Source organism: Gossypium hirsutum, chromosome A06, assembly GCF_007990345.1.
Source record: "Gossypium hirsutum isolate 1008001.06 chromosome A06, Gossypium_hirsutum_v2.1, whole genome shotgun sequence".
Classification (NCBI taxonomy): domain Eukaryota; kingdom Viridiplantae; phylum Streptophyta; class Magnoliopsida; order Malvales; family Malvaceae; genus Gossypium; species Gossypium hirsutum.
Window position 1 is genome coordinate 44,794,905 of NC_053429.1, and position 26,031 is coordinate 44,820,935.

Genomic DNA, 26,031 nt, shown 5'->3' on the forward strand with positions numbered 1-26,031 from the left:
TCTTGCTCCAAGAGGTAGACCACCCTGTTATCCCGACAATTTCAATGGTAGCCAAGGTACTACAAGGGATATAACAATTAAATCTGAGGCACGAGTACCGGCAAGGACATATGCTATTCGTGCTAGAGAAGATGCCTCTGCACCAGACGTCATTACTGGTACATTTTCTCTACTTGATACTGATATTACTACTTTGATGGATCCTGGTTCCACACATTCATACATATGCACAAATTTAGTGTCTGTTAAAAATTTACCTGTTAAATTCACTGAATTTATGGTTAAAGTTTCAAACCCCCTGGGTTAGTATGTTATGGTGGATAAAGTCTATAAAAACTGTCCATTGACGGTAAAGAGTTATTGTTTTTCGGCTGATTTGATGTTATTGTCATTTGATGAATTTGATGTGATTTTGGGAATGGACTAGCTAACCTAACATGATGCAGTGGTGAATTGTAAACAGAAATAAATTATATTGAAATGTTAGAGTGGTGAGTTACTCTATGTTGGATATGATAAATTAGATGGATTACCTAATGTGATTTCAGCAATATCAGCACAGAACTATATTAGAAAAGGTTATGAAGCTTATCTTACATATGTGTTGGAAACTAAAGTATCTGAGTCGAAAGTTTTAAAATAGTTGACATGAATTATTTGTAAATATTCTGAAAACTCCAATAATGCTCCGTAACCCTGTTCTGGCAATAGACACGGGTTTGGCATGTTACATTGGGAATCTTCAATCTTCACAAAAATATGTTTCAAAGTTGTCTTAAATGATGTTTTTCGAGTTATTTTCTTGAGTATTCTCTAGCACCTCCCTCCCATCTTCTTATTTTTGACATATATATGTCTTAGAATGCTCGAAAAACCTAAAAAAACACAACTTTCTACTATTTACTACACAATCTCGTTTAATTGACACGGCCGTGTGGTTTGGCCATGTGAAAAGGTGTAGCCCATGCAACTCCTTTAGCTTGTTCTAACGTTTTGATTTTCACTCCTTTTGCTCCCAATTGCTCTATTAAGCATTAAAACATGAATTTAAAGGATTAGGAGTATAAAATTCACAATTAACATCGGATAATCACCAAAAAAAGCGTTAAGAATGGGGTTAAAACATGTTACTTTTAGCATTTATCACCTCTTTCCTAGTAGAACTAGGAGACTAGTTTTTCTATCAGATAAGTATTATATGTATTTTACTAATTCAACTAGGATTCTTTTATTTCTCCCTATAAATAGACAACACTGGTAAGGCTATATACACAAGTCATATACAACTTTGAGATATTGTTATCTTGCTTGAAAATGGTGAGAAATTATTTTTAAGTATAAATTTTATTTTTCGGGAATAACAATTCTATTGATTTTTATAGATAAAGAGATTTACTTTCTTACTGAAAGTAAGAAAATTATTTGTGATTCTATGTTTGATTTGTGATTGTTTGAGCCTACACTTGAAGCGATTCATGGTAGAAGAATAGCGGATAAGACCATTCGATTGGAAGCCGAAAACGTAAAGGATCTGTCTTGCACAAAGCACATGTACTTTTCACGAAAAGTTTATTGTTATAAATACCACAAACCAGCTTGATTTTTAAAATTTTAGTTTTTCGCTGTGACACAAAACCATTTATTAAACCAGATTTTTCCAACAATCGGTATAAAAGCAAGTTGTGCTATGTTTATAGTATAAACTGATACCAAAATTTTCTCTCTTCTTCATGTTTGGTTAATTTTTTATAAGATGTGACATTTTTATAATTATTAGCATGTTTTGCATTATATTTATGAATGAATTTTTTATATTATTTTATTATTTATATGATAAAATAATTTTGTCCAAATTGTGATTCCTATAAATTAAAGTGGTTGTAATTATTATTTTAATAATTTTTGGGATATGTAATTAGATCGTGGACTATCATCTCCATGTAGGTTTTATTTAATTTTTAGAATAATTCATGTGAGTCTGAGATGAACATAAGTCTTCTGTAACCAATTTTTTAGGCGAAACTCGGAGAACCAGGATGCATCCAGTACTAATTGAGACGACACAAACTTGACCCAACGAACTGGCAAAAGACCAACGGTGGTTGTTGACAGCGGTGGCCTAACAGTGGTTGGTGATGGTTGAAGATGGTTGGTGGCGACCCGACGACAGTCCGATGGTGCCCGACAGTGACCAGAGGCAACTCAATGATGGTCCATGGTGCTCAGTGGCAGTCTAAAGATGACAACAACGTCAACCGTGGCGGTAACGAAAGTTCGTGATGGTGATAGTAGATCCCTTCGGTGGTTTATGTTTGTAATATGTTATGTAATTTAGAACACATAAAAAATTAAATCTATAAATAGAAAAAGATTAGTTGACTAGGTATAGAATTTTAATAAATGAGAAAATATATAAAATTATTAAATTTGAATTATAAGTAATATAAATATTTGTCAAAAATTTAATATGATATGAGCGGCCTAAAATCGGCTTAGATTAACCATTTACAAGTATGAACAAGTTTAGGTAAAATTCTAAGCTCATATTTCAGGTTGAACTAGACTTAAATTAGTATAAAGTGTGTTAATATTATACTTAAACTCGATCTGAAACTAATCTAGCTTTGCTCATGAATACCTCTAAGAGGGATTCTTTTCCAAAATTACAGTTGATTTGAGTTTAAATTCATGCTAAGGTCATTGCATATCAAATTACTTTGTGTTAGACTCTTTTTGAATTCGAGTCATTACAAATTATGTGAGCTCATTCAGATTGTTGATTCTTTTTATGGTTAAATTAGATTTGATTTAACTGAAGTTCAATTGGATGGGATTGAAATTTGAAGTTGAAGGCTAGAGTAGAAGTGTCTAATATCTATCAATTATATAAAAGGAAGGTCCAAAGATGACATGTCGGATGCTTTTCTTTTCCCTTCTTTTCTCTTTTACATTTTAGAAACATTGTTAAATTTTAGTCTTAATCCTTCTATTATGTTTAGTTTTGAGATTTAATCTCTATGCTTTAATTTCTAACATAATTGGTTGTTTATATTCTTATAATGTTAGTAATTAGACCAAATAGTTTGCATTGTGAACTCTTCGATTAAAATTTTACATAATTATACACAATTTAAATGCCTTGAGAGCTTTTCGAGATTAACATGTGGCTTTGTGTTTTTTTTAAGTTTGTGCTTCTTTTTTTATTTTATATTATAAGACAAATGGTCAAATTTCAAATTTGGCCTTTAATTTTAACATAATTTAATTAATCTATTTTTATAATATTATTTGTAAATCTAAATAGTTAATATTGTTAATTATTGATATAAAAAAATTATTTTATCATGAATGTGTATTTTTTTAAAACCTTAATCAATATTTTCAACATTAGTTCTATTATTACATAAATACCGAATAAATTATTTTAATTTCAAAAACTTATACCAAAAGATTTAATGAATTTTTTTAATAATGATAATAATTAGACGCAAATTTTTAAATTTGAAAAATAAAAAATTTAACTTTTAAATATAGTAAATATTTAGGTATGTAGAGAGTAGTTTAACATTCAATTTTTTTTCTCCATTTAACAAACAATACGTATGAGGCGGTTGGCGGTTGGTTAATGGTTGCTGTGTCATGTAGACATATAACGTGGCAACATTTCTGCAATCGGAAGAAAAAGAATATAGAAAAAGTTTCGTAGCCCGGTCCCAATCAAAAGCTTCGTTCAAAGACGCATTTTCACAAACAAGTTGTGAGCACGACTGCTTTCGCTTAGGTAGGTGCTCGACTTCTTTCGCTTGCCTTTGTACTGTTCGCTCAATGAGGAATGTCTTCGCTCCTCTCAACCGTCATCGCCTTCTCACATTGCTCTCCACTGGTATCATTCTTCTTTTCTATTAGTCTTTCCTTTTCCGTCCCCGCTTATTATTCTATCAACATTAATATCAATTGTTCTTTGATTTCCTATTGCTGCACTGTGTTTAATTTTCTTCGATGCTAGTATTATCCTGATAATTTAAGTTTTAGGATTGTGAAGCACTTTTATAGCACCGAGTTGGGCATTTCTGGAACTTCCCGGAAGTAATATTTTGTTGGTCATATTTGTTTTACCTTCGGTTGTTCATTTAGTAATGTTCTTACGACCTTGAGTATATGTGGATGTTACTGTTTATATTAGTTGATTACTTATACTGCTTGCAGCTGTAAACCATAATAGACATGTTGGAACAATGCTGCGTTATTCTGTTTCTCCGGAAGTTCAGATGGATACCAGGCATCGATTATACTTGTTGCAGCAACAACTGTAAGTGCATTCATATTTACCACTAAATTTTGCTGCTCGGAATTGGGTTATGTAATAAATTGGTCTGGTGAATGTGGAGTGTCTCTAACATTTGTTTTTTTATCCTTTTTTATGCAGGTTTTCTACAGGTTTTGCCAGTGTCCATGGTGAGAGGCCTTCTGCAGAGTATGCAAAGCTGAGGAAAGAATCATTGGAAAGTGAATTTGGGCATACTGTTGGAACGCACAGCTCAACAAGCGTTTCTGCTGTATACCGATTTGGCCCATTTCTGGCTTTGTATAGAGCAGCAATCATTTCATTTCATGTATTGAAGTTGACCATTTGGCATTTCTTTTTTCGAGACATAAAAGAGCGTGCTGTGAAGGTATTATATGAATTTTATTCTTAAACATGTTCTGTTTAATAACTTGAATTGGTTCTATTATTCTTGCATGCATCTATATTCATCCAATTTGAGAGTAGAGTAAAACATCGAAATCTTAGCATAATCTGGCTGACTTTGTACTAGAAGTTTGCATGCTTTAGTGTTGCAATTTCATGTTATTTGGCCAATGGTTTTGCTGAAACTATCATAAGTTCCTATTTCCTCTTTTATTTTATTTTATTTTATTTTTTTTGTTACTACAAGCTTATTGTATTTTTTACATTCTTTCAGTTTCGTGAGATGTTAATCCGCTTGGGTCCTTTCTATGTTAAGGTAAGTTCCTTTATCTTTGTTTTATCGTACTCTTTATTTATTCCAAACTGTTCCAATAAGTTTCTTGTTGGGCTTCGTTTATTCTAGTTTCCCTTTACCAAAGTTTTACAAAAAGTTAAATTCTACTATTAGGCCCTGTACTTTGTGAAAGTTGAGGATTTAGTCCCTATACTTTAATTTGGTCATTTTCAATCCTTTTCAAATTTTAAAATTTAACTCATCACCAAACGGTAACTGTTAAATTCATTAAGTTCTACTATTTTCAAAATTTGATGCATCAAACATGGTATCATATGTGAATGTCATATCAGCTTGTTATTTCCACATATTACGCATTAAAAATTCAGTTAATGGTTAACGATTGTCATTTGCATCAAGACTAAAATTTCAAAATTCGAAAACTATAGAATTTGATCCAATTGGAGAATATGGACTAAATCTACTATTTATGCATAGTACTAGACTATTAATTAAATTTAACCAAATAGATTTAACTGCTATTGATTGGGTTAGGACTAAATTTTTAAAATTCAAAAAGTACATGGACTAAAATTGACCAATTCGAAAAGTGCAAAGACTATAATTAATCAAATTGAAGTACAGGGACTAAATCCACAACTTTCGCAAAGTACAAGAACTAATAGCAGGCTTTTATTTTCTTCATAAACTCTAAGTTAAGAATTCTATTAGGACTCTTTCATTTGTTATTAACAATCTATAAAAGGGTGTCAATATGAAATAAAGAGTTAAGCAATTATTTTATAAAAAAGAAACATTATTTTGAGAGGGGGTTCAGTCAAAGACGAATCTGCCTTTTGAGTAACCATAGGTCAAAGCAAGAATTTTTTCTCGTTTAGACTTGTGACTAGATCTTACGCCAAGGCACATAACAACTTGGTATCTGAGCCAGCTGTCATGGGTGACGAAAAGACTTTGACAGCCAAGCTAGAGGCTTTCATGGAACAAATGGCTACAAGGCAACAAGCATTAGAGGAGCAGGTGGCGATATTATCTCTTTCAGTCCAAAAGATAACGAAAGGGGATTCAAAGAAAAATAATGAAGAACAGGGCAACAGCGAAGGCACAAAAAGGAACTCAGACTCGCGACACGGTGGGTGCATGGTGCCACGATACTCTAAGATGGAATTTCGCACTTATGATGGTGTTGAAGACCCTTTAGGGTGGCTGAAAAGATGCGAATTTTTTTTTGGCAATCAATGAACTAACAAAGAAGACAAAGTAGGCTTACCTTCATTCCATCCCTTACGAGAGACACAATTGTGGTTTGATCAAATGGAAGAAGAAGAGGCAAATCTTGATTGGAGGCGCTTCAAAGAGTGTTGTCATGTAAGGTTTGGGCCACCTATGAGTAATAACCCCTTGGGAGAACTTGCTAGCTTGAGACAAACTTGGATTGTAGAGGAATATCAATGTCAATTTCAATCGCTATTGGCTAGGACTGCAAATCTTAGACTTCGACAACAAGTAAACCCCTTTACTACCAGGTTGGTAGAGGAACTTAGAATTGATATTGAGATGCAACAACAGGAAAACCTTGGAGTTGCAATGAATATGGCTCGAACATTGGAACGTAAACAAAATGTCTCTTCCAAACTGTCATCTTGAGTCCTCCTGAACTGGCCAACTTCCCAAAACACTGGCAGTAATTCAATTATTCCAACAACTAAGAGCATTGCAAAGGGAGGGGGGACAAACAACAGAACCAATAGGGAACAACGGCAAAATAGGTTCTTCTGCACCATTTATTAAGTGATTGACATAGACAGAAATGGCGAAAAGAAGGGCTAAGGGGTTGTGTTATAATTGTGACGAGTCTTATTCCATGGGACACAAATGTAAAAGGTTTTGGATAGAAGTACAAGATGTTGAAGGCAAGTAAGATGATGATGCGATAGATGATTTTGGATAAGTTTTGAAGTTTATTCTGAATTTGAGTTTGAGGACAAGCTCAACTCCAGAAGGGGAGTAATAATATGGACGCTTTTATTGCAATAGGAGTTTTTAGTTTTATTTATTTCTTATATCAGGTTTTATTAAGAGTTTTAGTTTTACTTATTTTCTCTATTATATTAGGTTTTTATTTCCTTCATAAGCTCGAAGTTAGGAATTCTATTAGGACTCTTTTCTTTGTTATTAACTATCTATAAAAGGGTGACAATATGAAATAAAGAGATAAGCAATTATTCTATAAAAAAGAAACGTTATTTTGAGAGGGGGTTCAGTCAAGGATGAATCTGCCTTTTGAATAACCATAGGTCGAAGCAAGAATTCTTTCTCGTCTAGACTTGTGACTAGATCCTACGCCAAGGCACATAACACTTCACTGTTCTGTTCTGCTTTTCATTTAATTGGAACCACTGTGTGGAGATCTATTATGGGTCTGAAATTCAAGTATTGATGTTAACTTTTGATAAGGAGTTTGAAGACTTGATGGTTGCTCATTGAAGTAGGCTATAGACATGCAAGCTTATATTTGTTTTATTGTTTGCTTTTGTATCAAACAAACCTTTTGCATTTAATTTCTAGAGATAAAAGCAAGTAGAAAAATAAAATAAAATAAAATGTCTTAACCCATTTATTTCTCTTAATCCTCTTGGACAAAACTAATAACTTTGGTCTACTTTTATTTGGGTATAAAGCTTGGACAGGCTTTGAGCACAAGAGCAGATATATTGCCACCTGTCTATTGCCAAGAGCTTGCTAAGTTACAGGTATACAGCCCCTTTCCTCAACCATACGTATACAGCTATGGGTTAAATTGTTGAGATTTATGAATATTGATGTTTATCTTTTTCCATTTGTTTTCTTTCTGATTTGCACCTTTTCTATTAACGCAAGGATCAAATTCCCCCATTCCCGACTCGTATTGCAAAAAAATCTATTGAAACGGAATTGGGTATTCCAATTTCTGAAATTTTTTCGGATATTAGCCCAGAGCCTATTGCAGCAGCATCTTTAGGACAAGTTTATAAAGGTCAGACCACCATTTCTGTGAAAGGAAAACAATATATAATTCCTTTTTTTCTCCTTTCTCTATCATTGTCTCATGTTACAGACATTCCAACTTTTGATATATTATCTATTAAAGATCTATATTTACGAGAATGTATAAAGCTAAATGTTTGCTTTCATGGCTTTAAGTATTGCAGCTTGCCTTCATTCTGGAGAACTTGTAGCTGTTAAAGTACAGAGGCCTGGTATGTCACTAATGTTGACCCTTGATGCATTGTTATTCCATATGATTGGTGGCCAAATAAAGCGATTTGCAAAAGCTCGCAAAGATCTTTTAGTAGCTGTGAATGAAATGGTGAGTCTTCCTCGAGTGTTTAGATATCCAATCATGTTATATACATGTCTATTATCAGTTGTTATGCATGCATTGTAAATAGTATACTCAGATTTTGATCTTTGCAACAGTATGTGCATTTCTACCATCATCTTTTCATTGATGAATTGTACATGCTTATGGACCTCTTCAGGTCTCTCTTAAATGAACAGGTAAGGCACATGTTTGATGAAATCGATTATGTACTGGAGGCTAGAAATGCTGAACGGTTTGCCTCTCTTTATAGTGGCTGGCCTGGTAAGTGTTTTATAATTGCTTATGACATATTAACTAATTTAAAGGTTAGCAACTATATGGGACTTATTCTATTGGTTGGCCTCTTGAAGAGTAGAAATACCGAAAGGGTTAACTTGTGCCCTGTTACATGACCTAGCATCATTTTGTTGTGTCATTTTCTTGCCTATTATAGTATTCTGAGGATCTTAACTTTAATATTGGACTGCTTCGTGTTAAAAGAAAGAAAAACTCATAGGAGGGTGGTTTATGGTTGAAAAAAAGTAAATGTTATGATTTCCTTCCATGCTTCAAAATGTTACCACTGCATGTTGTTGTATTTGATGCTGTTAACCTTTTCGTGAGCCTTGCCCTTGTGAATTATGAATGGTTATTCATATTAGTGCAATTTCCTTGCGAGTACAGGTGATGGCCATACTTCAAATCATAATGCCAAAGGTGTAAATACCATCAAAAATAAAAATGCAAAGGGAATTAAAGTGCCAAAAATATATTGGAACCTGACCCGAAAAACTGTGCTTACTATGGAGTGGGTAGATGGAATTAAGCTCACAGATGAAGCTGCCCTGAAAAAGGCATATCTTAATCGAAGGGAACTGATTGACCAGGTAATCTAATTAAGTGTTCTGTTTGAGCTCTTGGCTATGTCAGCCATTACATTTGCAGCTCATATATGGTCTAACTGTGTTCAGTTCGATCGTATCTTTTGATGGTTTGTTAGGGAGTGTATTGCTCTTTGAGACAAATGCTTGAGGTGGGGTTTTTCCATGCTGATCCACATCCAGGAAACCTGCTTGCTACTAGCTGTGGGTCCCTTGCATATTTTGACTTTGGGATGATGGGGGATATTCCTCGCCATTACCGTGTAGGACTTATTCAAGTGGTAAGAGCAGTTCTATTGATAATTATACCAGGCTACTGCTTTATATTACATTATCCATGCTCATGACAGATCTTCTACGCATTATGTTAGTATTCAAAATATGGTAGTTCTGGATACAATAATGTTACATGAACCATTGAGCATCAAAGAGACAACTAGTGCATAAGCTTGAATAAAGCTAAATAATATTTCAAAACTGAAATCTCATCTTTTCCTTCTAACTCTTGAGCAGAGAACATTTTGTTGTTGCAGATGTCTCAACTCTGCAATGGGTTATTTTTCCCATATAAGAATGGAGAAAAATAATGGAATGAATAAAGTAATAGTTATCTCAGAAAAATTACGGTTACCTATTAACCCAAGCTCTAAATTCTCTTGGCCTGGTTACTATTACATGCACATGTCATGTCCTCCTTGTATGCTTTTCTTTTTTTTGTATGATGATACTGAGCTTTGATTGTTATTCCCTGAGGTTGTTTCTGTGTTCCTAAGTTCTTGCTTTTTTCAGCTTGTGCACTTTGTTAATCATGACTCTCTGGGATTGGCAAATGATTATCTTTCTTTGGGATTTATTCCTGAAGGAGCTGATATACAATCCGTGGCAGATGCATTGCAGACATCTTTTGGGAATGGGACTCGACAATCTAAAGATTTCCAGGTTTTTGCTTAAAGTCCTTTACCTTATTTTCAGATTTTCCATTCGCAGTTTAAGTTCATCTATTTCTCTTCCTAATTTTTTCAATGTACCAACAGGTATAATAAACACTTTGAAATGCCATCTCCATTGCTAGTTAGTAGTTCTACAGGTTTGTCCTTCAAAATGGTTCTTGATATTTGTTTGACTTAATGATGGGAAATTCATAGTTACGGGGAGAGATTCATGTCAAAGATTGGCTGTTCCTTGAACATGGTTACCCACATTGCATAAATATAGCAAGTATCCAGTTCAGTTGCACTGTCTTATGATGAAAAATAAACTATAGTTTCTAAATTCACCAATTTGGGTTGCAGAGTGAGATTTTGATATGGACGTTTTTATTGCAATAGGAATTTTAGTTTTATTTATTTATTATATCTGGTTTTATTAAGAGTTTTAGTTTTACTTAATTTCTCTATTATTTTAGGTTTTTATTTCCTTCATAAACTCTAAGTTAGGAATTCTACTAGGACTCTTTCCTTTGTTATTAACTGTCTATAAAAGGCCTTTTGAGTAACCATAGGTCGAAGCAAGAATTCTTTCTCGTCTAGACCTGTGACTAGATCCTACGCCAAGGTGCATAACAACTTTATATCTGAGCCAGCTGTCATGGGTGACAAAAAGACTTTGACAACCAAGCTGAAGGCTTTTATGGAACAAATAGCTACAAGGCAAGAAGCATTAGAGGAGCAGGTGGCGATATTATCTCTTTCGGTCCAAAAGATAACGAAAGGAGATTCAGAGAAGAATAATGAAGAACAGGGCAGCAGTGGAGGCAGAAAAAGGAATTTAGACTTGCAACACGGTGGGTGCATGGTGCCACGATACTCTAATATGGAATTTCCCATTTATAATGGTGTTGGAGATCCTTTAGGGTGGTTGAAAAGATGCGAATTTTTTTTTTGACAATCAACAAACTAACAAAGACGACAAAGTAAGCTTAGCATCATTCCGTCTTTTAAGAGAGGAACAATTGTGGCTTGATCAAATGGAAGAAAGGGAGGCAAATCTTGATTGGGGGCGCTTCAAAGAGTGTTGTCATATAAGGTTTGGGCCACCTATGAGTAATAACCCCTTGGGAGAACTTGCCAACTTAAAACAAACTGGGACTGTAGAGGAATATCAACACCAATTTCAATCACTATTGGCTGGGACTGCTAATCTTAAACCTCGACAACAAGTAAACCTCTTTACTGCTGGGTTGATAAAGGAACTTAGAATTGATATTGAGATGCAAAAACCGAAAAACCATGGAGTTGCAACGAATATGGCTCGAACATTGGAACATAAACAAAATGTCTCTTCCAAACTGTCATCTCGAGCCATCCAGAATTGGCCAACTTCCCAAAACATTGGCAGTAATTCAATTATTCCAACAACTAAGAGCATTGCAAAGGGAGGGGGACAAACAATAGAACCAACAGGGAACAACGGCAAAATGTGTTCTTCTGCACCATTTATTAAGAGATTGACACAGACAGAAATGGCTGAAAGAATGGCTAAAGGGCTGTGTTATAATTGTGACGAGTCTTATTCCATGGGATACAAATGTAAAAGGTTATTTTGGATAGAAGTACCAAATGTTGAAGGCAAGCAAGATGATGATGAGATAGATGATTTTGAATAAGTTCTGAAGTTTTTTCTGAATTTGAGCTTTTATTGCAATAGGAATCTTAGTTTTATTTATTTATTGCTCAACTCCGAGAAGGGGAGTAATGATATGGACGCTTTTATTGCAATAGGAATCTTAGTTTTATTTATTTATTATATCAGATTTTATTAAAAGTTTTAGTTTTACTTAATTTCTCTATTATATTAGGTTTTTATTTTCTTCATAAACTCTAAGTTAGAAATTTTATTAGGACTCTTTCCTTTGTTATTAACAGTCTATAAAAGGCTGCCAATATAAAATAAAGAGATAAGCAATTATTCTATTAAAAAGAAACGTTATTTTGAGAAGGGGTTAAGTCAAGGATGAATCTGCATTTTGAGTAACCATAGGTCGAAGCAAGAATTCTTTCTTGTCTAGACCTGTGACTAGATCCTACGCCAAGGTGCATAACAGATTCATTCGAGTTTTGTTCTCTTTGATATCTGCATGTGTTTGCATGCTTTTATATAAGTCGTCATGATAAGTTCCTTTGAAACTTATTTTTTGTTATTTTTTTATGGTTACTCGTCTCTGCAATGACTTTCCCATTGCTCTGTATTTCAGGGTATAATGAACCAGTTATATGATGTCATGTACGATTTTAACTTCTCTCTTCCCCCAGACTATGCTCTAGTGGTGAGAGCTCTTGGTTCACTAGAAGGAACAGCAAAAGCACTTGATCCCAATTTCAAAGTCGTTGAAAGTGCATATCCTTTGGTGATTGGGAGGCTGTTGGCCGATCCCAGTCCTGACATGAGAAAAATCTTAAGGGAGCTTCTCATTCGTAACAATGGATCCATTAGGTGGAACCGCCTGGAGCGCTTGGTAGGTCTTCTCCCTTTGTTATTACATTTGCAGACCAATCCACTTTGACAACAGAATTGTTATCTGCTAGTAACAAATAAAGACAATTGTCTGTTCTAATTAAACTAAATTGCTTCATTCCCTTAAATGAGTGGGGTTCATCTTGTATCAGGTAGCTGCAATATCCGAACAGGCTTCTGAGGAACCTCCTGAATCTGAAGAAAATGATTCACCTCCGTCGGGATGGAAGTCATTCGATATGCATGCAGTTGTTGATGCCACAGAAGATCTTCTGCTTTTCATTCTATCTGAAAAGGGTCTAATGGTGCGCGTTTTCCTCCTTCGGGATATAATTCGAGCAGCAGATATCTTTCTGCAGGATGAAGTCTTTGGTTGCAGGCTAGAAGCTGAAAGTAAAGCAAGGAGAACTTCAGAATTTGAGGTCTGTAATGTCTTTCATTATTATTCTCACAAACTGGAAGTAGCTTAATTTAAGTTTAAGGTTAATTGCATAAGAAGTCTCTAAAATATAGTTCGCGGTTCTTAAACTTCAAAACATATTATTGAACCCTCAGAGTATCAACACTGTATAATCAGGTCAGTTTGGGCGTTCACTGATCAAATTTTAAATGTGTATACTTATTACATGGACAGCTTGCATTTTAGATTTTGGAATGTTAAAAAGGACATTGTTTTTAAATTTTAGGGAAGTTTGTTTTAACACCTCAGGTGTCCGTGTAATAGTTACAAACGTACTAGTTTTAAATATGTTCTAGCTTATGGCTAAGCTGACCAGAAGACGGTAATGATGTGATATTCATCCTTTGAGGATTCAGTTACAATGTTTGAAATTTAGAGATTAATTTAAAAATCTAGATCCAATTTGAGGACGTTTAGTATAATCAACCTTTTTCACTTTACCATAAACTTGCTTTGAGCCTAGCTGAGCCTAAATGGTGAAAAGTTTGAATTTAAGCTCAACTTTGAAATTTGAGCCTTTTTTAACTTTACCTTAAACTTGCCTTGCGTTGGGACCTGAATAGTGACAAGCTCATTCAAGCTCCACTTGAAATTTGAGGTTAGATATTCAGTTCGAGCTTAATTGAACATTAATTTTTAAGTTTGAGTTCAATTAAATTCACTTATTAATTTTTATACTTAGCTCTGATTAAAGCTTTCGTACTTTTTTTCTATACATTTTCATAATGCAAAAAATATATCAAATTGAAAAGCTCGAATTCAATTCTAGCTGAGCTCGAGAATTTTCTAATTGCATTTGACTCTTCAAGTTTCATTAAATCTGCCTAGATGTATTTGGAAGGATTATTTTGTTGTGTATTTTGTTATTTGCAGGATGGTGCGATTATGAGTAGGGTAGTTAATGGGTTCGGGTCACTTCATCGAGCAGTAAAGTCGGCCCCTGAGATTTGGACAGCGATGTTGATGCGCATTGTGTTGAAGCCACAAACCCTTAGCTTTTCTGTAGATATCATTTCGGCCGTGTGCAACCACGTCAGCAACAAATTCCCAGAGTCCTTCTGGGTTTGTATGTCCAGACTGATTCACGAGTTGTCAAAAACCCATGCACCTGACACTCGTATGAGATAAAAACAACTATACAAAGTGTGTTTATATTGGAAACTTAGTCTAATGGATTTTAAATTTGATTTAATCTATGAATTCAAAATGAAAATTAAGAGATTTCAATTTAATTTGAACCTTCTAAATTCATTTTGAAATGTTAAAATATTTAAATTCCAACAATTAAAAATAATGAACTGATTTGTGCTTATTTTAAAATGGTAAGAATAAAAAAAATAATTATAAGAATTCTAATTTTAGAAGTGATTTATATATAATATGATACTAACTCCTAAGTTGGGGATAATAGTTTCTCTCTTCTCTATATCTAATATAGATTTCAACTCTTTTTTATGCCATGTAAAGTAAATGGAGAAAATTATCAATCTAGTTTGATTCTTTATAACTCCATTTAATTATTTTAGAAAAAAAGTTATAACAATCATTCCAAATCGCTTAATTCTTTCTTCGATTAAATCTAAATAAATAAATTTTACTTTCCTTCTTAATGTTTATTATCATTAATATCATTACACTTGAATATCTAATTCTAATTACTTTAATGTCAACGTTTACTTCATATTTTAACTTTAATTTAACCTTTCATTTATATATTTTTAAAGAAAATAAATAATATAATTTTGAGGAAAAGCATAATGTAGATATATTTATTATATATCTTTATTGCCAATCCCAAATAGAATAAACTGGATTAATCTAAACCTTTCAGATTTATTTAAAATAAATAGGTATGTTGTTAAATCCCTTCATTATGAATTAATTACATTTTAAATATTATACTGCTATAAATCTTCTTTTAATTTTATTTTTTCTAGCTTGTAGTTGTATATTTAATTTTATCTCAAGAATAAAACATGGATTATATCTCATAAATTATCTAAATATGGTTGTTTGTGTTATAAAATAAAGAGAGATGGAGAGAATAAAAAAAAATGAAAGCAATAGAGAATGTAATTTATTGATCAAAAGGGGTGATTACAAACTTCATCAGAGTCTATTTATAGGCATAAGAAATATAAAAGAAGTAGAGATCTAATTCTAATAACTATTAGAATTTAAAGTATACCAAAACTTTATCTTGATCATGATAGACATCCATTTACTAAGATATTCATAACACTCCCCCTTAGACGTCCATTGGTAGATAATGTACCTCATTAAAATCTTATTAGGAAAAACCCTGTGAGATAAAAACCTAATGAAAAGGAAAAAATGTAACACAATTTATAATACGTATAATATGTTGCCTCATTAAAAAATTACCAGGAAAACCTAATGGGACAAAACCTCGGTTAAGGGAAAAAGAGTATAACGCGTATTTGCTCCCCTTCATGAAAACATCACATACTTTCTTATATTCTACGTATTCAATCTTGAATACTAGTTTTTCAAATGACTATTTGAATGTAGTTGCTAAGCATTTACATTACTATTCTTTTAAAAGTCATGAGTGAGGAAAATTTGATGAAATATATTTTGATCTCTTCAGGATATTTAATAATAATCATAACAAACTTTAATCATGATTCTTATATAAAAACACAATTATGTATTTTGGATCATTTTATAATCCTCCTTCAACTACTCAAATTTACCACATATGTTCAAATTATTTCAATTCATATAAATGAATAATTTCCCAAGAATTTCAATATACTTCTAGCATTCTAAACCCTTCAAGGATTTTAATATAAACTTTACTATATAGTGATTTATAAAGGTTGTAACAAAAACCATTAAAAGCAAGTTAAATCTTTTATAAATTTTCAATTTAATAATATATCTAAAGGTTATTGCATCCACCTCAAAATAATATTATATCTTTTCATAATCAATACTAGTACTTAGCGAAAAATTTTATATTTTTATTCTGCTTTTGCAAAACTACTTCATTTGCACCATCATGGCTTTATACCTTTAGATATTTGGACTACTAGTCCAAAAACTCCACGAATTTATTGTACGTGAGTTGCGTCTTTTTATTTTGATCAATTTATTCCATATCTATATTTCTCAATAGATTTATTCAAGACCCTCCTTTTATTTTATTATTTCAATAATAATAATATTGCATGCAAAATCATTGTCGACCACTTTTATTATTTGGTTCCACATTTTCTCGAATTGACATAACTTATCGAGATCTCTTATTTTTATTATTTTAAAATTCAATTTCAGGTACTTGAACCTCTTTTGAAGTTTTACTTATTAGTTATGTCTTGGGTCTCTTTTAGAGCACCCGCCTCCACTATATGACGATCTAGAATAATTTTCATCTTTGGAACCGATCAATCTGTAATTTATTCTAACTGATTGTCCTACTGGGACTTTGATTCAAATTAAAATATTAGATGATATATAACACTTGGTTATTCTCATTAAGGTTGTAAATACATCTAACAGTTAACTTGTAATAAGTTATTCTTATTGAACTTCTAGTTCAATTACTCTCCTCTGATCTTATGATTCGTAACAAGTAATAAATATTTATAATGAAGATCAAACCTAGACTAACTATTATCACGATGAAAAGGCAAGCGCACCTATCGAACAATAGTATAGTAACGGCAAGACCGGGATATTGTACCCAAGGGAACCAAAAGTACTAGTAATAACTATCTTTTTATTATCTAGCCTAAGAATAAAAGGGTTTGTTTATTAAACTAATTATCTAAACTAATTAACTGATTTAATTAAAGCAAAGAGGAAACTTGGAAAAAGACTTGAAGAAAAGCAATTGATAAAGACGACACTCAAGGAGGAATCCACCTAGATTTCACTTGTTATTTGACTCTGAACCAGATGATTTATTCACTTGACTTGATCCGTGAGACTCCCTAACCTATGTTATTATCCCTTTCGAGACTAATAACGTCTAACCCTCAATTGAATTAATCAAAATTTCTTTCTTAATTAAAAGCCCTAGGGAAGCAGTAAATCACTCTATGGACTCCCATATTAGGTTTCACCCTAATCTGGAAAAATCTCGTAACCCTATTTCTAGGCATTCGATCAACTCTGCTTAATTATGCCAAATCTACTTTTAGGCAGGGTCTATTCCTCCTCTTCCCAAGCACATCAAATCATGAATTAATACCTGGAATATTAACTCAAGCATTAAGAACACATAATTAAAAACAAATCAAGTATTCATCATACAGTTCAGATAATAATAATAAGATCCATCATAGGTTTTATCCCCCTTAGGTATCTAAGGGGTTTAGTTCATAATAAAATAGGAGTACATCTCAAAAGTATGAAAATAAGAAAACATAAAGAAAACTCTAAAACCCTTGAAGGAATTCTAAGAGAGATATTCAGTCTTGGAGTAGCTCCGGCTTTTGAGATGGATCGTCTGGCTTTCTTTAAGTAATTCTGGCACGTGGTTCTATATTCCAGAAAAGTTCTGAAAAGAGCGGCCTCTTTCTAGGTCACACTTAAGGTGTTTATATAGGCTTTGGATTGGCTTTCTTCCTCTCTAAGTACCCTTTTCCGTGTAAAATACAACTCTTTGAAAAAGGGACACGCCCGTGTGCCACAGCCCTGTGACGTGATTACTAGGCTGTGTTCGATCCGTTGAATTGCACACGGCCATGTGGGCTCAATGGCCAGGCTGTGTGAATTGTGAAACCCTTGGTCGACAGCCCCGAAGGCTACAGGTGTGTGAGGTACCCGTGTAGCAAGGCTTAGACCGTGTCATCTTCTCGATTTGGCCCATTTTTGTCCCTTTTTATCTCGTTTTTGGCTCCTTTCGACTCTTGGTACTCTCCTGAGTACAAAACATGAAATAACCGGATTAAGAGCACCAAAATCCACAAATCTAGTAATAAATATCCATAAATATGCTAAGTATTTAGGGTATAGATATGTATAATTTGGCGTTTACCAAATACCCCCACACTTAAGCATTTGCTTGTCCTCAAGAAAAATTCTCATTTACTGCTAGAATTCATTCTTCTCAATCACATAATCATTACTGATAATGTTACAAGCTATTCCACAGAAAATCATACAGTGAGAATTCAACTATAGGGACATTAAAAGCCTCAAACAATCTAAATCGAATATTTTGATAATAAAATCATAGGTAATCTCCTTCCTCTAAGTAATTAACTTTTAGTCCTAAATATACAAGAGATGACATCCTCACTAAAGATTCACTCAAATCACTCAAAGTGTTTAAGGTTCAAGATTAAGCACTCGATTGTTTAACATGAAAAGTTATTACCATAGGCTTGCATGAAAATCAAATCTCCACCACTTATAAATGATATGATATACTAATCAAAAGATCTTTGCATGGTTGTAACGGGGTTTAGGTTACAGGTATGGATACAAGCTGAAGAGACAAAGGTTAGAATTGAGATAATTTTAATATATTACCCCACTATAAAAAACTTAATTACTAAACCACAAACAAATATCTAGAACTATTTTACATGAGTTCATGACAACTTTAGCTTGCTGAGAATTACAATATAATACTGAGTTTTTTTTTAAGAAAAAATCAAGTCGATACAATATAGAAATCATAATTCATGATTCAGTAACAAAAAATGGTGAACATAGCGAGGTAACAATATTAAATTCAATCTCGATAAAAAGAGTCAAATTCAGTAGGAGGATTTCAACAATAATGGGTTAATAATGAGGGTTAATCAATGAAAAAGGGTTAGTAGGCTCAAGAGGTTTCACTAAGGGTTTAATTATGTGGGAAGGCTTTTTATGGAGTAAATGGGTTAAATCCTAAGTGCCTTTATCATCTCAGTATATCAAATCATACGTGTGATCTCGATATGTATGATCGATGCAAGTTCTAGAATAACAGTTCAATGTTGACACACTCAAACCACAAAAGAAGTGAGCAAGAAAGAAAGCTATGTGCTCAAAAGCCTAAAAAATCTTACCAAAAATTTGGGTTTTTGATGTCATTCCTGTATACTTAAGATTTCAAGAAAATACCTCAATTTAGGAAAATAATCTAAAAATTTTAGCTCTCAAAATATCAACTTATCATGCTCGATTATCTAATGTCCTATAATCAAATAATCATGCATAATTCCCACGGTCTAATTCATGACATACCAACAATAATTATAGATCAATCAGAATTTATTCGACCAAGATTATGAGAAAATCACTTAAGTACAAGACCAACTTTAGGGATTTGAGAATAATGCAAAAAGGTTAGGTTTCATGTTCACCCCCCACACTTAAGATGTACATTGCCCTCAATGTATAAAAATATATTATTAAAAATAAAGAAAATCATAAGAGGAAAGGAGGTGAAACTCCTTGTTATATGGATGTGGAGCTTGATTCTGAAAATGGAGTGTTCGGGGAAAGTGGTGGCTGCCATTGTTCTTGGCTAGATGAAGAAATTGGGTCATTGAACATGGCACTCGTGAGGTATTGTTTCCCTTTTGTTTCCTCATTTCGTAAAATATTCCTAGCAGCTTTGGTTGGAAGTCTGTAGAATCATGAAGAGTTTATTAAGAGTTGGTGTGGAAGAGAGCGTAGTGGGATTACTTGTTAGAAAACCAGAAAATGGAAAAAGAAAAATAAAATTTACTAATATAGAGATGTCTTTCAAAATAAAATAATAATAAAATTGAAACGTAAATAAAAATCAAAAGAAAAATAAAAATAAAATAAAGAAAATAAAAATAAGAATAAAAAATAGGAGGATTCAATGATCCTCGTCGGTGGGGCCCTTAGGTGGTGGTGCTGGAGTGGCGATGTAGAAGTGTTGGCACAGCTGCTGCATCATGGCTTGCATATCGTCCATCTGTCGATCCCGTCGCCGATCTCGCTCGTGGATCATCTCAAACTGTGTAGTGCAATACTGCTCGAAATAGGCGAGTCGGTCAGAAAGGTGTGCCAATAAAACAGCCGCATGAGCTGGTCATTCCCTAGGTGGCGCGGTAGAAGGCTCCTCATGCTGTGGGGGAACATTATCAGGGATGTCCTCAAGATCCTCCTCGTCAATGGCATGCGAAAGACAGTACTGAGGAGGATCGGTCCCACGTTGGCGCTCGATCATCCTCATGTGTAACATAGTCGTGATGCCCTGTGGGGACATCTGACCTATCAGGGTAAGTGCTGATGACTGGGCCGCGGTGTTGAGGAGGCCGAAGTGTCTGGCAAGGTGCATCACGTAGGGGCCGATAGAGATCACTCCCTTTCTATGCCGTTCGGTCTGATGGCGTATGGCGAAAGTAATGAAGTATGCTAAGTCGGTCACGTATGTATTCGCCATGCACCATAAATAGTAGGCGTCGTGGGTGTTGACAACGCCGGTGATCTCTCTCCTCCCGATCAATGTGTGTGCCAATATGGCATGGAGATATCGTAGGGAAGGGGGAAGAGCTGAGGCCTTCGAGCGGCTGGGGTCGTAGGTGGAAGAGTGTGGTGCCAAAGCCTTCCAAAACAATGAGAGGGAGATGTGGTTATTGCGTGGTAGTGCATTCATGTTCTCCTCCTCCATAAACTCATCGGTGTAAAGTCCCAGAGCAACTCCAAACTCTGGGACACTCATCGAACGAACTAGACCGCCTAATCGGAAGTGAATGGTGCCTAGGTCGTCATTGTTCGTCATCACCACCTGTAAATGAAAAGTAGAGCATAATTCTAAAGTTAGCTCTAAATAAGTGGGCTCGGTGATAGCGAAGAACCGTTTCCATGGGTCTGTGGATAGGAGGGCGCGGATGGCGTCAGCGAGCTAGACTTACTTTACGGCAGGCCAGTCGATGCAGTGACCTATGGTGATGGGTCATGCGCGTAGTATTTGAAATAGCTCCTCTTGTGAAGCTTGTAGAAAGTCAAGGAACAGGTGCCGAACTTAGGCTATAGCACGCACCGAGGAAGAACCTGGTCCCCTACGTCTCTTTGAGGATGGGATTGTGGCCTTCTTTCCTCTTGATGATGACATAATGTACCTGAAAATATATGAGCAGTGATAGAATCCACGATACATCAGTAGTTAAGCAAGAGGCCCAAAACTAGTATATGCTATTTAGTTGCTTAAATAATTCAAATATAGAAAAATTTAAAGTAAATTCCTAACTTGTCTAAAGCAAAATAGTACAATATCTATGTAAAGCATGTAGAATACTAATGTAGAAATACAAATTGGAAAAATAAAGTTGAGAAAGTGAACCAAAGGCTGTTGTATAGAGGTGCACAAGCGTGTTGGTGGCAAGCACGGGCGTGTGACATGGGGGTATAGCCGTGTGGAGGAAAAATAGAGGGTATAGAGAGGGGAAAGTGGGGATTAATGCAAGGGAATAGATTTCAAGGTGGTTTGAGGGTTGGGGAAGTGAGAATCTTGGGAATAGTGGCCGGAATAAAGATTAGGGAGTGGGGAAGAAGAGTTTTAGGCTAAGGTTTTGAAAGGGGGAAGAAGATGAACAGTGGTTTGTCTATATAGGAGAGGGTCAAACGGCCTAGGGCCACGCCCGTATGCTTTGAGTGTGAGCCTGTGTTTTTCGAATTTTTCAATTTAGGTCGTGCCCGACTACTGTCCCACGCCCATGTGTCTTGGGCGTGTGTGGCACACGGCCATGTCACATGGCCGTGCCTAGCTTTGTTCACTTCTCCCACGCCCGTGTGTTATGGTACCATGCCCGTGTATTGTTGTACACGGCTGAATGGCACAGGCGTGTCGCATGCTCGTGTCGAAGAAATAGAATCGAGCCTTGTCCCTAGCACGCCCATGGGTTTTTATTCCCACGCCCGTGTGTTCTTATCAAGTTTACCCACGGCCATGTCGCACGGCCGTGGGGATTTATCGCACCCGTGTTTTGAGGAAATCATGTCTTGCTTCAACACGGTCGTATCGCACAGCCATGTCTCTTTCCCTGTTTGGCCACGGCTTTAGGCACGCCCGTGTGCCTGGCCGTGTGTGCTGAAAAACTTTGCAATTCAAAGATTAAGTTAATTGATTCGAAGTGTGAGAAAATAAAAATAAAGAAATCAAAATATGTTAGTGCTCGGGTTGCCTCCCGAGAAGCGCTTATTTATAGTTTAAGCTCGACTTACCTCTCCGTTGAATGGTCAGGGTGGTTCGAGGAGTTCATACTCCTCATTCCTGTTGTCAATTTTAAAATAAGGTTTTAAACTGGTGTTGTTTACCTTAAAACTGCCGAACTTGGGATAACTCACCTCAACTGTACCGAATGGAAAAATACTAAGTACCGTAAGAGAGATTTCCTCATTTGGTGTGGTAGTGACAATGTAAGGATCAACAACATCTAGTAAGACTGTATCGCCAACCTTAAGTTGATTAGGAGAGGTATCGGGCTTGTTTCTGCGTAGTTTTGGTTTATCATGTGTTCTCGGTTTGTGTTCTCGCCATTCGTCTAGCTCCTCTATCTGTAGTCTTCGTTCTTCATGGACGTCTTTGTTCTCTTCATGATAGTAGCACACTGTCTCTGTTGTCTTTGTTCGAGGAAGTTCCTGCAAGGATGATTGAATATTAGTTTTATCATCGATAGTTTTTATAGCAGTATCTTGAGTCTTAGAGGTTTTGACTGAGTCTCGTGCTTGGAGTGTTACTGTGTCATCACCTGCACGAAGTGTTAGCTCTCTTGTGCCTACATTAATAATGGTTCTGACAGTTACTAAAAATGGTCATCCTAAAATTAGAGGTACCTCGTTATCCTTATCCATATCTAAGACAATGAAGTCTACTGGGTAAATAAATTTATCAATTTTAATGAGAACGTCTTCAATAATACCCTTAGGAAATCTAACCGTTCTGTCAGCCAATTGTATGCTCATCCTAGTCTGTTTGGGTTTATCGAGACCTAGTCGTTTAAACATTTTATATGGCATAACATTCATACTTGCCCCTAGATCAGCTAAAGCATTATTCACAGATAGACTACCAATTAAGCAAGGAATTGTAAAACTCCCTGGATCTTTCAATTTGTTAGGTAGTTCTTTCTTTAGAGTAGCTGAGCAGACTGCATTGAATTCCACATACGATGTAGCATCTAATTTCCTTTTATTGCTTAGAAGTTCCTTTAAGAATTTTGCTGAGTTAGGCATCTGCGAAAGAACTTCAATAAAGGGTAAGTTAATATGTAATTTCTTTAAGAGTTTGACAAACTTACCCAATTGTTCTTCTGTTCTGTCTTTTGTCATCGCTTTAGGATATGGTGCACGAGGTTCATGATTTGTACTTACCTGTTTGGGATCATTATTGTTTACCTCTTCTTGTCCTTTGTTCATCGCGTTGTCTTGCTGTATTTCTAGCTCGGGTGCAATGAACCCTTCCTTATCTTGAGTGCTAATTGCATTGAGGTGTTCCCTCGGATTAGGTTCAGTATTATTTGGTAGGCTACCTTGTGGTCATTCGGAGATTAGTTTGGATAGCTGACCTATCTGAGTTTCGAGTCCTTGGATCGATGCTTGTTGATTCTTAAGTGTTGTCTCGGTATTTTAGAAATGGGTTTCTGACACCGAGATGAATTTAGAAAGTATCTCTTTAAGGTTTGGTTTTTTTTTGATAGGTGGCTATTGAAAACCCTGAGGATTTTGTGGCTTTGAATTTCCTTGACCTCCCCAGTAAAAATTTGGGTGGTTCCTCCAACCTACATTATAAGTATTACTGTATAGGTTATTTTGAGATCTAAAGTTATTATTACCCATATAGGTGACTTGTTCCTCTTCGATTGTGGGATTGAAGGATTGATATTCTGTATGCACACCTCCTCCGCTTGAGTCACACCTTATTACTGGATGTACCTACGTAGAACCAAGTAAACCGTCAATCTTTTTATTTAGAAGTTCTACCTGATTAGAGAGCATTGTGACTGAATCGATGTTATAGACGCCGGCTATTTTCGTTGGCTTTGTCCTCATAACTTGCCACTAATAGTTGTTCAGTGACATCTCCTCTATGAACTCATAGACATCTTCCAGTGTTTTATTGTTGATGGTTCCGACAGCAACTGAGTCAATCATTTGTCTTGTCGAGGGATTCACACCATTGTAGAACGTTTGAACTTGCAGCCAAAGCAGTAACCCATGGTGAGGGCACCTTCTCAGTAAGTCGTTGTATCTCTCCCATGCATCGTAAAGTGTTTCTAAATCCATCTGCACAAAAGAAGAGATATCATTACGCAATTTAGCCATTTTAGCCGACGGAAAATATTTTAGTAAAAACGTATCGGTCATTTGTTCCCAAGTAGTGATAGACCCTCGTGGTAACGAGTTCAACTACTGTTTAGCTTTGTTTCTCAGTGAAAAGAGAAATAAACGAAGATGAATGGCATCATCAGAAACGCCATTGATTTTGAATGTATTGCAAAATTCAAGAAAATTTGCCAAGTGAATGTTGGGATCTTCATCCTGCAAACCATCAAACTGAACAAACTGCTGTATCATCTGAATTGTGTTAGGTTTTAGTTCGAAATTATTCGCAGCGTCTAACTATACTAGACTCAGTTCCTGTTAAAGAAGGTTTAGCATAATCATACATAGTTTCGCAGCAATAACAGGTCTAACTATACTAGACTTAGTTCCTATTAAAGAAGGTTTAGCATAATCATACATAGCACGTGGAGCTGGATTTTGATTAGCTACAATTGTAGGAGGCAGCTGATCGCCTGGGTTTTTAGCCATCTCGTCGATTGGGGTTTGAGTATCGTTTTCTCGCTCGTTCTCCATATAGCGTAAACTACGCCTTATTTCTCTTTGATTTTTGCAAATTGTACGATCGATTTCTTCGTCAAAGTGTAATGGTCCTGACGAGTTTCTTCTAGTCATAAACTATAAAAACCTGCCAATAGAGAGAAAAAAGTAAATTAATAAATAATAAAATAAAATAAAATTGCAAGAAAAATAAATGGCTAAAGTAATAAAAATTTAGTGTTCCTAATATTTCAATTCCCCAGCAACAGTGCAAAAAACTTGATTGCGTGATTCGTAACAAGTAATAAATATTTATAATGAAGATCAAACCTAGACTAACTATTATCACGACGAAAAGGCAAACGCACCTATCAAAAAATAGTATAGTAACGGCAAGACCGGGATATCGTACCCAAGGGAACCAAAAGTACTAGTAATAACTATCTTTTTATTATCTAGCCTAGGAATAAAAGGGTTTGCTAATTAAACCAATTATCTAAACTAATTAACTGATTTAATTAAAGCAAAGAGAAAACTTGGAAAAAGACTTGAAGAAAAGCAATTGATAAAGACGACACCAAAGGAGGAATCCACCTAGATTTCACTTGTTATCTGACTCTGAATCGGACGATTTATTCACTTAACTTGATCCGTGAGACTTCCTAACCTATGTTATTATCCCTTTCGAGACTAATAACGTCTAACCCTCAGTTGAATTAATCAAAATTCCTTTCTTAATTAAAACCCCTAGGGAAGCAGTAAATCACTCTATGGACTCCTATATTAGATTTCACCCTAATCTGGCAAAATCTCATAACCCTATTTCTAGGCGTTCGATCAAATCCGCTTAATTACGCCAAATCTACTCTTAGGCAGGGTCTATTCCTCCTCTACATAAGCACATCAAATCATGAATTAATACCTGGAGTATTAACTCAAGCATTAAGAACACATAAATTAAGAACAAATCAAGTATTTATCATACAGTTCAGAAAATAATAATAAGATCCATCATAGGTTTTATCCCCCTTAGGTATCTAAGGGGTTTAGTTCATAATAAAATAGGAGTACATCTCAAAAGTATGAAAATAAGAAAACATAAAGAAAACTCTAAAACCCCTGAATGAATCCTGAGAGAGATCTTCCGTC

General features: G+C 35.0%; 1 protein-coding gene and 1 non-coding gene across 2 annotated transcripts; both read left to right on the forward strand.

The window, feature by feature from the left end:
- Positions 1–3,594: 3,594 nt before the first annotated feature.
- On the forward strand, positions 3,595–14,314 carry LOC107961719 (uncharacterized protein slr1919). Its single transcript, XM_016897804.2, has 14 exons — positions 3,595–3,883; positions 4,207–4,309; positions 4,427–4,673; positions 4,965–5,006; positions 7,667–7,738; positions 7,866–8,001; positions 8,177–8,334; positions 8,526–8,610; positions 9,013–9,215; positions 9,329–9,490; positions 9,999–10,148; positions 12,403–12,663; positions 12,815–13,084; positions 13,996–14,314. The coding sequence occupies exons 1-14, from the start codon at positions 3,826–3,828 to the stop codon at positions 14,248–14,250; spliced, it is 2,202 nt and encodes a 733-aa protein (XP_016753293.2). The 5' UTR covers positions 3,595–3,825; the 3' UTR covers positions 14,251–14,314.
- Positions 14,315–24,271: 9,957 nt separating this feature from the next.
- LOC121231758 (small nucleolar RNA R71) lies at positions 24,272–24,378 on the forward strand. Its single transcript, XR_005929813.1, has one exon. It is a non-coding gene; the product is annotated as a small nucleolar RNA R71 (small nucleolar RNA).
- The last annotated feature ends 1,653 nt before the right edge of the window (positions 24,379–26,031 follow it).

What these genes read in the sequence shown, in the direction of transcription:
- LOC107961719 (XM_016897804.2), top strand. Translation starts at nt 3,826, where the DNA reads ATGAGGAATGTCTTCGCTCCTCTCAACCGTCATCGCCTTCTCACATTG. An exon ending in TGGGTCCTTTCTATGTTAAG is followed by an intron (nt 5,007 to 7,666) that starts GTAAGTTCCTTT and finishes TTGGGTATAAAG; the next exon opens with CTTGGACAGGCTTTGAGCAC. An exon ending in TAGTAGCTGTGAATGAAATG is followed by an intron (nt 8,335 to 8,525) that starts GTGAGTCTTCCT and finishes TTAAATGAACAG; the next exon opens with GTAAGGCACATGTTTGATGA.